Source organism: Oryzias melastigma, linkage group LG20, assembly GCF_002922805.2.
Source record: "Oryzias melastigma strain HK-1 linkage group LG20, ASM292280v2, whole genome shotgun sequence".
In the NCBI taxonomy this organism is placed as follows: Eukaryota; Metazoa; Chordata; class Actinopteri; order Beloniformes; family Adrianichthyidae; genus Oryzias; species Oryzias melastigma.
In genome coordinates this window covers 22,910,381-22,924,749 of record NC_050531.1, presented here as the reverse complement: position 1 = coordinate 22,924,749, position 14,369 = coordinate 22,910,381, and the positions used below count along the sequence as shown (strand labels likewise).

Here is a 14,369-nt window from a genome sequence, read left to right as displayed (position 1 = left end):
GGACAATCGAGTCTTCACGGTGAATTTTCTGTCGTTTTTTTTCTTTTTTAAGTTGAAGTGGAGCAGCACAGTCTGAGCTTTTAGTGTCATTTGTGAGTCTTTGCTTTCAGGTGATGAATTAATCAGAGCGTCTGCAGATTGAGGTCAGATCATCATTCAGTATGAATGAACTGAGGCGCCCCCTCCCCTCACCCCCACCCAGCCGGTTCCTCACCTTGGCAGCGTCCCACGTGCTTCATGTCGATCTTCAGCTGCTTGAGGCAGGACGCCTCGCGCATGTGGCAGGGCGTGTCGTACGTGACGCCGTTGCTGCCGCACACCGGGTTGTTGGTGTGGCCGTTGCACACGATGTTGCACATGCAGCTGCACACAGAACGCACAATCAGCCCCGCCAGCGGAAGAGGCCACAGGCTTTTATTCTGAAGGTTACCCGGAATTTATGTTCGATTCAAAAACGTTTAAATGAGGAAATGAAAAAACAAAAAGAAACTCCGACTGATGCTGCTTCATTACAGGCGAGTAAGAGTGTAGTAGTGTGTGCTCACAGCATGTCCTCAGAGTCTTCATCACATTCGGCTCCAAACTTGCAGTTTCCGCATTTGGAGGTTTTCTTCCCGCGGCCGGAGCCTTCGTCGTCTGCAGACAGAGGGCGCGTTAGCACAGCTCTTCATCAGCCTTTATTTTCTAAACTCCAGCACAAACTGCTCACCTCCATCTCCAGATCCTGAGCCGGCGTCTGACAAACACACAGGGAAAAACGCACAAAGACACGTTGAGTTAAACGAATGTTTCTGATGAAACCCGATAGCGGTGGAAGAGTCCCGTTACCATGGTAACAGGGTCCCTCGGACATGATGCTGATGGCTGTCTGCTTCTTGCACGCGGCTCTCCTCAGATAACACTCGTTCTGGTACGTGTCTTTGTTGGAGCCGCAAACCGGCTTGTAGTCCTTTCGACACTAAAACACAAACCCACGGGTGGGGGTTAACCTGACCATCAGATGTCACAATCATGGTGCACTTCCTCAAATGATCACTAGAGGCTGGTAACAGCATAGAACAGGAGTGTCAAACTCAATCACACAGGCGGCTAACATCCAAAACACACCTTAGGTCGCGGACCAAAGAGGATAAACATTTATTGAACACTCTGAAACTACATTTTTTAGCGTTAAAAACTGTAACATTTTTAACATAATTAAGAACTAGATATATAACATTACCTGCAATAATGCTAGTGTGAATGCTGTAGGCTGAATTTGGTCGCTAAAGATGCTAGTGCTGATAGCTGAAAATACTGAAATTAATAGCTAAAAATGCTGAACCTGATAGCAAATATTAGCTAAATACCAAATCAGTCTAAAAACTAAAAAAAATCAAAACCTTAGGTTAGCCAAAACAGGTAGCATGTAGCTGAAAAAAGTGGTTAAACTTCAAAATATCCTAAAAAACTGAAAAAAACCTAAATTGGCCAACAAAGCTAGCATGTAAATATTAGCTAAACACCAAAACAACCTGAAAATGGGGAAAAAGCCTAAATTAGCCAAAACAGTTAGCATGTAGCTGAAATACTAGCTAAACTCCAAAATGACCTAAAAAATCTTTGTCCAAAAATAGCAGAATGCCAACTTTTAAAACTTTAAAACCGTAGCTTTTTAACCTAAATACAAATAATAAAAAGGCAGGAATAAATCAACTTAAACCTTAAATAAATTTCAATATTTTACTCTCCATAAAAATATATTTTGTCATTTTTATACAAATTAGAAATGAGAGCAAGATAACATTAATAACAATAAAATAAAATGATCTGGAGGGCTGGATAGAAACAGATCCGGCCCCCGGGCCTTGACTTTGACACAAGGCATAGAACAATTTCTCATTGACTTCCTATTTTGAAAAGTCCAGTTTCACTCCCTAAAACGGACAGAAATCCTTTCACTTCTGCGTATAGAACCTGTGGGTGACATCAGAGAAGACCCGACCAGTGAACATGTGAAGTCCTCACCTGGAAGTGACAGACACATTTGATTTCAGCGCCATTTTCCCGGCAGGTTCCTCCAAAGCGACATGTTATGGTGTCGCACACCCGGAGGTCGCTCTTCTTCTCTGACAAGCCTGAAACAAACCGAAAATATGCGTTACTATCAACCTTAAAAACACCAAAACATCGAGATTCTTTTGAAGCATTTTAAATATTTGACCTTGAATGATGCTTTTTTGTATTAAAGAAAGTAAATTAATGAAATCTATGAGGCAGGAAATTCTTTTCACTTTGATGATCATCACATAAACTGACGATTCAGCCATTTTAGTTTCTGGATTTTGATTCTTAGTGAAAAACTAAAGTTTGATGAAAACTGTGTCATCTGCAAAGAATCGAGTAAATGTGTTCTTTTGAAAGAAGGGTTTTCAGCATCATAAATATCTCTCAAAAACATGTTTTTGTGTGAGAAGTGAATCCAGTTCAAACTTTGTAATGAACTGTTGCTATAAGACTTCAGACTTATCAGATTTAAATGGAATATATAGATAAACTAAACTTAGTTTTAGTCTTTGAAGACTCCTCCTCTTCCTCAGAGTGCACAAAGTAGAGGAAATATACAAGTAAAAATCTGACATAAAAACAATTAACGTTAGCTCAAATAAAAATAGTTGGTTCCATATCATACTTTAACTCAAAAGCCCTCGTGGGTTCCAAACAGGAAGTTCCTGCTGGCTCCAAGAATCTAAAATCCCGTCAATTTTTATGTAGAAGTAGACAGTAATTACTCAGTCATTCTATTTGTCAGCCGCACACAAACAAAACCGGAAAATGTGGAAACTGCAACACAGCCAACCCAAACAGCAATCCCGGACGAGCCCCCAATATGCTATGATTGGCTCTGAACCTTAACAAATAAAAGGGGAGACGAAGATGGTTTTAGTATGCTTAAAGAAGGAAAAACAACCACAATAGCAGAGTATGAAGCTGAGGTGTTGTATGTGTATGTTTTTAAAATGGAGCCAGACAGACCAGTGCCTGCAGGGAAGCAGCTGAGAACCCAGAGCTGCAACTAGGGATGTATCCGCGGCAGGAAGACTAAAGGGAGAGTTCTCCTGAGGAGCTCCCAAGGTGGATCTTTTATATCCAATTACCTCAATTCAAAATACCTATGACCCAGGGCCGGAACAGCCAGAACCATTCTTGCTCCAATACCTTTTCTTTTAACGTTTTAATGATGTTTTTTCTAATCAGATGCCTCAGTAAAAGTATGTGGTGTCACATCCAGCATTCAAAACCTTTGACAGATTCTCCTGAGCAGATTTTCAAGTGGTAGGGGTGTGGCCTTCTACAAGCCCACTCCTGATTGGCAAGAGTAATATCCATAGAAACCAAGGATTTGGACAAGAGGTGTCAAACTCAATCACACAGGGGCCAAAATCCAAAACACACCTTAGGTCACGGCCAAGCAGGATAAACATTTATTGAACACTCTAAAACTACATGTTTAAAATCTTTAAAACCCTAACTTTTTACCATAATTATGAACTAGATATATAACATTGCTTGCGATAATGCTAGTGTGAATGCTATTGCTGATAGCTGAAAACGCTAAAGCTGATAGCCAGCTAAAATATTAGCTAAATGTCAAATTAGCCTAAAGAACAGACAAAAAAAACTTAGGTTAGCCAAAACCGCTAGCATGTAGCTGAAATATTAGCTACACTTCAAAATATCCTAAAGAACTGAAGAAAAGCCTAAATTAGCCAAAATAGCTAGCGTGTAATATTAGCTAAACTCCAAACTTGCCTAAAAAATCTAAATGCCAAAATAGTCCAAAAAGCTAACAGAATGCAAATTTTAAAAAAAATGAAAATTTTAACTTTCTAACATAATAATGAACAATAAAAGGCTAATAAAAGTATTATTCCAGAATAAATCAACTTAAACCTTAAATAACTTTTAATATTTTACTCTCAGTAAAAATATATTTTGTCAAAATTATACAAGTTAGAAATAAGCACAAGATAACATCGGGTCATTAATAATAAAATAAAATGATCTGGAGGGCCAGATAGAATTACCTGGAGGGCCGGATCCGGCCCCCGGGCCTTGACTCTGACACATGTGACTTAGACCAACTCAGAACAATGACTTCTTCCTGATGACGCTTGGTCTCAACATGGTGGTCTCCAAAAAAGGAAACGGAATTGATTATTTTTCTGGAGCCTGACGTTCCATATCTTTGGGTGACATCACACTCACTCGGTCCAGTTCTCTGATGCAGTCATTGGTGCAAAATACACCAAAAAAAGCAGCTTCACGATGGATGAATCACACTGTTGATCCTAAAGTTGCATTCATGCTCTGATATTTAAGTTTTGTGGTAAAGATCTACATTTATGTCTTTATCCCAAGTTCTCATAGCTTGAGCTGTCAATATAACGAGCATCGATCGCTCATGTGACTGAGAATCTCCTGCAGTGAGACAGTCGTACTTTTGTTTCTGTAGAGCCTTCATGAAACCACGTCTAAAATCAGATCCTGCAGCACACACACACTATTATCCAGGCCTATAATTTGCTGATGGAAGCTGATTGGTTGTCTGCATGCTGGCCGGCCAATTTAGAGGCAGTAATTACAGGGGCCGTGACCTCAGCCTGCCTGTAATTAGTAAATACCAGCCATATCCACCTGCTGGCGCACGCGCAGCTGCCGCTCAGTTAGCGCTCAGCTGGAAAGCGGCGCTGAAACGTTCCCGTCTGTCAGCATGAAAACAGCAGCTCCGTCCTCCAAAGTGAAGGAAAACATCTTCCTTCTGTCAGCTCCATCATCGTCTTCCTCTGGAGGGTTTCAGAAGTCCCTGAAGCGACGGTTGCTATAGCTACCACTTGTTTACAGAGTCAGATGAGTCTGCCGAGACTGTCAGGAGGCAAACAACAAGCTGAGACACAAACAGAAACACGACCGTCCACAAAGAACATACGTCTCTTCCACTCAGTTTCCTCAAGTCCTAATGAGACATTTGAGTGAAGATACCACAGAAGGAGAGAGATCTACTCCTCAACAGGTGGTCGTGGTGTGGAGGTAGCTCGACCGACCTCGGATCGAAAGATCGCAGGTTATGTTCCCGCCTTCCCCCTTCATGTGTCAAAAGTCTTTAGGAGAGACATAGAACCACACTGTTCAGCTGCCATCACTGTGTTCATGTGTGAATAGGACAGTAACTGTTCAGTGCTTTGGGGGGTCTAAGAAGGTAGTGAAGCATTACAAGTATACGTATGTCTCACCACAACCACATGGTGCAAAGGTCGAGTCTGTTCACTGATCTCCACATCTGTGTTCAAACCCACTGAGTGCAAGCAGAACATTCATTCAGGAGTCAGTCACAGAGCGTCTGGACATGACTGTTAGAAACTCCAGTCTGGAACTCAGAGGAATAAAGGAAAAGCTTTTCAGTGACTCGGAAACTCAAAGGAGTTTGATGGGAAACCTCCTGTCCACCAGGGGGCGAGCGTGACGCCACAGGGTAAGAAACAGTGTTTGTGTTGGATAACACAAAGCATTTGCAGTGAAGTCAACTGTACATGAACATGAACTCAGGCTCTTAAAAAGACTATAGACCAGGAGTGTCAGACTCAATCACACAAGAGGCCAAAATCCAAAACACGTTTAAGGTCGCGGGACGAACAGGATAAACATTTGTAGAACACTCTAAATCTAGATTCTTAAAACTTTAGAACTGTAACTTTTTATCATAATTATGAACTAGATATATATAGTAATAATGCTAGCGTGAATGCTGTAAGCTGAAGATGCTGAAGCTGATAGCTAAAAACGCTAAAGCTGATTGCCAGCTAATATTAACTAAAATAAGCCTAGATAGCTAAAAAAAAAAAAAAAAAAATTGGTTAGCCAAAACAGTTATCATGTAGCTTGAAAAAATAGTTTAACTCCAAAATAGCCACAAAAAACGGACAAAAAAGCCTAAATTAACCAGAACAACTAGCATGTAGCTGAAGCATAACCTAAACTCCCGAACAACCACAAAAAACAAAATTAAGCCAAAATTAGCCAAATAGCTAGCAAGTAGCTGAAATATTAGCTAAACTCCAAAATAGTACAAAAAAATCTAGCAAATGCCAAAATAGTCCATAAAGCTAACATAATCCCAATTATTAAAACTTTAAAACCATAACTCTTTAGCATAATTATGAATAATTCAAAGGCAGGAATATTATTCCAGAATAAATCAACTTAAACCTTAAATAACTTTCAATATTTTACTCTCCATAAAATTATATTTTGTCAAAATTGTACAAGTTAGAATTAAGAACAAGATAACATCTGGTCATTAATAACAATAAATAAATGTCGTTATTTGTTTCTCTCAGTAAAATGGAAAACTTTGAAATTTTTTTTGCAAAGTTCATTACATTGCAGTATGATTGAATTCTTCAGAAATGTAATGAGAAACGTAAACATTCGTCTGTTTGCTGATGACACTGTTATATTTGATTCTTTAAGTCATGTGTCAAAGTCAAGGCCCGGGGGCCGGTTACACATATATTACTTGGGATGGGTACAGAAAAGTGAAACCGTGTTCTGGTACAATTTTGGGATATATTGTGATACGTAGGCCTATCGTATCGGGAGACATGTATCGGGATACGTATCGTATCGCCAGAGTCCTGACAATACAAACGCACAGTGAACACCATGACCTAAATGTGCGTTCAAGAACCTGTTTTTCTGCTTTTGTTTATTGTGTTTGTTTTTGTAGACTTCCAGCCTTGATGCAGGAGTCTACCCTCAGACATGAGGAGTTAAGCCTCTGAAGATAACAGCAAACGAACAACCGTCATCGAACGAAACACCTGAACATAACTGAGTAAGAGGAAAACAGATGGTTTTCATGGAACGAACAGCAGAGAGCGTCTCTGGAGGAGACTGTGGGTACTTTAGTCTTTGCTGCTTTCATACAGAACGCATTTTATTTTAGAGGATATTTTAATAAATTATTGGATGGATTTTATTCACAATCTGAGTTTAAAACAACTGGTAAGAAAACTCTGATGACCGAGCATTCTAGTAGTATTTAAACGCATCACTCACGGATGAATGTGTGAGACAGGAAAGAGTCTCACCTCAGATTTGTGTGGAAATGTGGTTTTGTGTGTGTGTAACAAGCTGTTAGTGCGTAATTCTTAAACATGTGTGTGAATAGTTAGTTTCAAGCTGTTATAATTTTATTTTGTGTATGTCTAAATTGTATTTGTATTTTTTTATGTAATATTTTTTTTTACTTTTGTTCAAAATGAGTTACAAATCAAGAATTTCACGCACTCAAATCCAAAGTTACGCACAAATCCAAAGTTGTGTGAACAAATCAAGATTCACGCACACATGTGGGTGAATCTATTTTGTCTCCATCCAGGAGAAACATCTGGCTGCGTGTTTGATGGTTGTGAGTCCGCGGTCACACAGCTGCACGCGCGGACCCACAAACCCAAAACAGCTCGCGGCCTGTAATTACCTCCAGATACGGGGGCGCGGACGCGCGCGCGCTGGAGCGCGTGCACAGTCCTTTGAGCAACATAGTGGCTCGGGCAGGTGAAGCATCTGCCGGGCCTCACAGGTGCTCTCATTAACCTCTCTGTTGTCATAGCGACCTTTTAAAGTCCGCGCACGGTCGCCATGACAACAGAATCAGGATCCAATCTGGAACCAGAGCCGGGATCTCTGACCTCAGCTTAGGGCGCGCGCGCGAGGGCTCACCTGAGCAGTCTTTCCCGGGGCCACAGTCCGAGCCCCCACCGCGGGGGAACGAGCCCAGGACGGCGGGGAGGAGCAGCAGGACCAGCAGGCAGTAGAGCGGGGAGAAGCGGGGCGGTGGAGCCATGATGGATGGATGGGGAGGGGGCGGGGGATGAATGGAGACGAACAACAAACCGGGAGAAATGACCCAAAACCCGCTTCTACGGAACCAAATCCTCCACGAAGCGCAGCGGCGACGGAACGGCCCGGATCCCTGCCGGATCAGCGGCGCGGGGCCATGCCGGAGCGGCGAGGACAAAGCCGGGAGCAGCGCTGCGACCCGGGACAACAAAGCAGCGCGCGGCCTGGGGCTTCACGCAGCGACCCCCACCCTCCGCTCACAGCCCGGCCTCAGCCTCCATCCCCCAGCCCCGCCGCCTCGATCCCAGACCCGAGCAGAACCGCGGCAGCTCCGAAGCGGCTCCCCGCAGCATCCAGACCGAAGAGGAGACACCGAGCGCGGGTAGAGTGGACGGAACGGCCGCTGCCTCTCACCGGGACTCCGAGCACATCAACAAAGGCCCGCAGCACGTGACCTGCACGAGACCACGCCCACAGACACGGGCACATTTCCCTGCATGCTTTGCTGCGGAGCCAGGCGTCCCATCCATCCATCCAGACACTCCCTACATGTCCCCGGGAGGGGGGCGACCCTCACCCTCAGATACTCACAGAAGAGAGGAGGTCTTCCTCACAGCTCGCTCCTATTTCTCCCATCAGTCAGTGGGTTATTCATGTTTTGGCTTTTTTTTTTTTAACAATTCCAATTTGTTGGATAATAGTGGTTTCACAGTAACCCAATTTATATTTCTTTTAACCTCAGAACATCCCAACACGGTTATTTTAATGATGGTTTAGTGTCTTTATTATCAATTACTAACATTTAATCAATTCTTAGACTATTAAAGACTAAAGTGAGGCTTAAAAAACAATCATGCCAAAAAGAATTATTTATATTTTTGTATGAAATCTATTTAGATCTTTTGAAGAAGAGTTTTTAATTATTAAAACTATAGCCAAACTCCTGTCATTAAGTTCTTATGTATGTTTCGCTCTCTTCAAACAACGTTTTTATGTTATTCTGTACTGGAAACGCTTTGATGTAAAATATCTTTTTTTTTTAACTTGTCCTGTCCAACAGCTGAGCCAACAGATGTGGGCTGAGAGCTTCTTGTGTTGGGCAGATTTTACTGTCACAACAGGGATTTATTGAGTATAAACCCCTGTTGTATTTGATGTAAAATACCTGATGAATAAATATGTTTCAGCCCCAATGTTTATAATTTTCCGGTCTAAATCTTACACCACGTGTCAAAGTCAAGGCCCAGGGGCCGGATCCGGCCCTCCAGATCATTTTATTCTATTGTTATTAATGACCCGATGTTATCTTGTGCTCATTTCTAACTTGTATAATTTTGACAAAATATATTTTTATGGAGAATAAAATATAGAAAGTTATTTAAGGTTTAAGTTGATTTATTCTGGAATACTATTCCTGTTTTTTATTATTCATAATTATGTTAAAAAGTTACAGTTTGAAAGTTTGAAAAATCGTCATTCTTTTAGCTTTTTGGACTATTTCAGATTTACTAAGATTTTTTAGGCTAGTTTGTATTTTAGCTAATAGCGAAGAGTGAAAGGAGAACGGAGCCAAATAAAAAGATCTGACGTGAACAGAGGTTAATACAATTAATTATTAAACAGCTGTTAATTACAAGCGGTGGTACTGACAGATTCCTACCAGATGAGGGCGCCATCCACTCATGTCTCCCCTTCCGGAGGAACTGTTCCTTTTGATTTGGGTTTTAACAGTAGATGTATCAGTTTGACAAGTATCCTGAATCTTATTTCCCTGATTTAGGGTAAAGTATTTCCCTCCTGCTCTGAAGAGGAGCAGATCTTCATCACTTAAAGAGCAAATCCTTAAACCCAGACGATTTGTTTTGGGATCTGAACCTTCAGGAAGAGTCGAGTCTCAGCGCCGATCATCGATCCAGCACACGCTGGTGATCTAATCCTCCTCTGTTCTTTAAGCTGCCTGGGCTCATTAGTGCCCCCTCTTCTCTTCATCACTAATCCAGGCTCCTCATCCTCCCCCTGATCTCGGCGCTCTCAGGCTAAACTGAAGAGCATATTTACCTTTGAAGGTTTCTTCCAACAAAACGGGGGCTTTGATTGAAAACTGAGATCAGATGTTCTTGTTTGTGGGTTCAATTGTTGTTTTTGACCCAAAAGTCTTCATGTTTTATTCACGTTGATACAAAACATCCTTCCTTTGAGTTTTAAATTATAGATTTTTGTATATTTGGCACTTTTATTCTGATTAAAAATGAACAAGAAAAGCTTCAAATTCTTTGTGCTCCATACCAATACATCAATAAAGAAAAACACTAGAATCTCAGCGCTCCAACTTATTTGTGAAGCACGGAGACGGGAGTTTCATGCTGCAGCAAGGCTAAAAAGAAGCACCCTTTCAGAGGAACATATTAAATATTTACTCGTAAACTCATGTCACAGAGTTGGACCTTCCATCACTCCTGCAGGTGAGCTCCACACAGGAATGAGGGGAGAAGTCGATTCAGGTGTCAGGTTTGGGGGATGTAGATGCCACCAAGTTGGAACCAGATGATGTCAATAAGCAGTGGTCCATCCATCCATCATCCATCCATCCATCATCCATCCATCCATCCATCCATCCATCCATCCATCTGTCCATCCATCCATCCATCCATCCATCCATCCATCCATCCACCTGTCCATCCATCCATCCATCCATCCACCCAAATATCCATCATCCATCCATCCATCCACCCAAATATCCATCATCTATCATCCATCCGTCCCTCCGTCTGTCCATCCATCCAAAGAAAACCCTCACATACACAAACAGAACATGTAAACTCCACACAATCCAGCCGGGATTTGAACCAGGATCTTCTCATTGTGAGACAACAGTGCTAACACCTACACTTTGTGGTGTTCACGTTCTGGTTCAGCATTTTTAAAGTTGTGTTTTAAAGTCTCAGTTTTTCCAGCCTTTGAGATCATCATCCTGATAAAATAACTCCACAAATCTTTGACCCCCTAACGCTTGAGTTTATTTCTAGCTATTAAAAAAATCCCTTCTGTTTTTGCTGTCATGTAAATGTTAACCTCAGGTAATTTTGGAGCCAATGTAGTTTGATGGAGCACATTTGCACTAATGAGCGTCAAGAGGTTAACCTTTAACACTGGAGCTCCAGTGTTTATGTTCTTTGATTTACTGTATTTTTTCAACCGTTAACACAATAATTCCAGTAGATATGAAGGAGAAAAGCGGCTCGTCGAGCCGCTTTTCTCCTTCATATCTACTGGAATTATCCTGTTCACCATTGAAAAATCACAGTATGTTAAAGATTTAGTGTTTAAGCGTTCAAGTCCTCCTGAAAACACACAAACAACACACTTTTCAAAGTTCCGACGATGGTTAAAAGCCGTTGTGAGTCGGTCATCACTCTGTTGTGCTACTGCAGAAAGTCTAGATGGCATAAAAGCTGCATGGAGTGTTGCTGACTCTGCTGACATTTGAGTGTTGCCTGTAAATATTCATCATTTCTTTTCAGGTGGAATTATTCATTTGACATCACAGCGCTGAGAAAGTTTTCACCTTCAATCCTAGTTTCTGTTTAGATAATATTTCGATGCAGCTTTCCCTCACCTCTGCAGGTGAAGGGTCAGAACCTTCCAGCTGCTGTCCTGACAGGAAGATGAAGCAGCTGGATGTGACTGAAACTCACAAATATCAAAAGCAAAAGATGGTTTTAGTTCTCAGGAATGAAGTGCTATCACCAAAAATGAACTTATTTATGAAGCTGCAGACCTCAGGATCATAAATCTCTGGATCAATGTGGCTCCTGCACCCGTTTCCACGACAACTGAGGATCAAGCTGATCAACCCTGAAGAGCAGCTCAAGACGTGAAACATCCAAACTCAAATATTAAAGTTCAACATTGAATCTCTGTCAATAACTGAGATCAATTTTTTCTTTGATTAGTCGAATATGTGAACCACCAGGATTTTCTGCCCGGCAACATGGTGTCAGCTGACATCATAGACCATGTGTGTCAAAATCAAGGCTTGATACATAGTGATGATATACAGGTATATATATATATATATATATATATATATATATATTTATCAATATATATGATACATATTGATATATATATCTGGCCCTAGATGCTTTTATTTTATTGTTATTAATGACATAATGTAATCTTACACTTATATTTACCTTGACGTAATATATTTTTATGGACGGTAAATTATTCAGAGTTTTTTAAGGTTTAAATTGATTTATTCTGGAATAATAATAATATTCCTGCCATTTTATTATTCATAATTATGTTAAAAGGTGAGTTTTAAAGTTTTAAAAATTGGCATTATTCTAGTTTTTCGACTATGTTGGCATTTACTAAGATTTTTTAGTCTGTTTGGGGTTTAGCTAATATTTAAGCTATATGCTAGCTGTTTTGGCTAAACTGCTTTTTTTTTACGCTTTTTAGGCTAATTTTGAGTTTAGCTAATATTTACACAATAGCTGTTTTGGCTAATTTAGGCTTTTTAAAAATTCAGCTGTTCTAAAATGTAGCTATATTTTCAGCTCCATACTAGATGTTTTGGCTAAACAAGATTATTGTTTTTTAGGCTAATTTGGCATTTAGCTAATATTTTAACCGGCTATCAGCTTCAGCATTTTTTGGCTATCAATTTCAGCATCTTCAGCAGCCAAATTCAGGTAACAGCATTCACACTAACATTATCACAGGTAATGCTATAAATGTAGTTAATAATTATTTTAAAAATTTATGGTTTTAAAGTTTTAAAAATGTAGTTTTAGAGTGTTCAATAAATGTTCATCCTGTTTGGCCCGCGACCTAAGGTTTTTTTGGGGGGTTACCTCCCTGTGTGATTGAGTTTGACACCCCTGCTGTAGACAAAGGACCAGAGAATCCATTAAAACGTATTCCTGCTTAGCTGGACAAAAAAAACAAGCCGTTCTAGAAAAACAAACATGCAGAGACTGCACATTAATTATGAATGCAGAAAATGTAGCTTTGTGCGAGAAATCAGTGAACCCATGAAAGCACAAAGAGGTCAAACGGCTGAAGAGTGTCAGGAAAAATAAGGTGTGATTATTGTTGATGGAGGGTCTTTATAGGATAGAGAGAGAGAAAAAAACACAGAAATTCACCAAAAATAATGTAGTAAAAGTAGACTAAAATTAACCATGACTAGATGAGTGGTTTATTTAGAAATAAATAAAGCAAATCCGATAAAGACGGAAAAGAAACATTAAAAAAACAAATTCTTTAAATTTAAATTCAACTATATTTGTGTAACACTGTTGAAGCATCTGTATATCTTCAATAATAATATAAATAATTGAAAGATATAATAACTAAAAAAGCAAATAAAATAAACACATTAAAAAACCAAAACACATTTTACAACTAGAATCAAAATAAATCAAATTACAAAATCAAACTAAAGTGTGAAGAAGTAGAAACTATGTAAAAGCTATTCTAAAAAAATGAGTTTTAAGTTTTACCTTGAAAATCAACAAGAACACCCACAGAGGATTTTGGTTCTCCACTGTGTGGCGTTCTGCTTCCTGCTGAATTGACAGAAGAAGAGACAAAATAAAACATCAACAGAAGAAGATTTTTGTGCTTATTTTTAGTTATATATATATATATATATCAGCTTCCCAGTTTTATTGGCAAAAATGCAACACTGAACATCAGCAAGAAGCTGAAAGCAAACCTATGAGATCTGCAAATGAATGACTTTTCAAATATTTTTAGATGACTGTTAGAGTCGACACCAAGACAGATGTAAAGCTTAGCAGCAGCTCTTTTTAATCTGCAATTTCTCTTAATTAGCTGTGAGCTTGGGGGCTGGATTATCTGTTTACTGCGCCTGAGGTGGATCCATTGTTTGAAAGCCCCAAAGGGGCAAGATCCTGGGGCGCAGGGAAGGTCAATCTGAGTATCTGAAGATGTTGTACAGCAGGAGAGTCAAACTGAATCGCACAAGGGGTCAAAATAAATAAAGATAAATATTTATTGAACACTACATTTTTTTTTTTACTTTTAAACATAATCATGAACTAGATATATAGCATTACCTGCTATAATGCTAGTGTGAATGCTGTAAACTGAGCTGAAGATGCTGGATTTGATAACTGCAAACGCTAAAGCTGATAGCCAGCTAAGATATTAGATAAATGCCAAATTAGCATATAAAACTAAAAAAAAAAAAAACAGGTTAGCCAAAACAGCTAGAATGTAGCCATAAAATAGCTTAACTTCAAAATAAATGAAAAATAGCCTAAATTAGCTAAGATAGCTAGCGCGTAAATATTAGCCTAACTCAAATAGTAAAGAAAATGTTTTTTTTAAAGCCCAAAACAGCTGCAATATTAGCTAAACTACAAAATGGTCTAAAAATGCAAATAAAACATAAATTGTCCAAAACTGCTAGCATGTAGCTGAAATATTAGCTAGACTCCAAAATAGCCTAA

General features: G+C 39.8%; 1 protein-coding gene across 1 annotated transcript in view; it reads right to left on the bottom strand.

The window, feature by feature from the left end:
• LOC112151295 (tomoregulin-1) overlaps positions 1-8,894 on the bottom strand; it is a 14,261-nt gene extending 5,367 nt beyond the window's left edge. Inside the window, exons 1-6 of the mRNA XM_024280140.2 lie at positions 7,762-8,894; positions 2,008-2,117; positions 829-958; positions 710-736; positions 546-636; positions 215-363 (exon numbers count right to left, since the gene is read on the bottom strand). Coding sequence (XP_024135908.1) covers positions 215-363; positions 546-636; positions 710-736; positions 829-958; positions 2,008-2,117; positions 7,762-7,885 — 631 coding nt within the window. The 5' untranslated portion in view covers positions 7,886-8,894. The remainder of the gene's footprint in view (positions 1-214; positions 364-545; positions 637-709; positions 737-828; positions 959-2,007; positions 2,118-7,761) is intronic.
• Between the last annotated feature and the right edge of the window lie 5,475 nt (positions 8,895-14,369).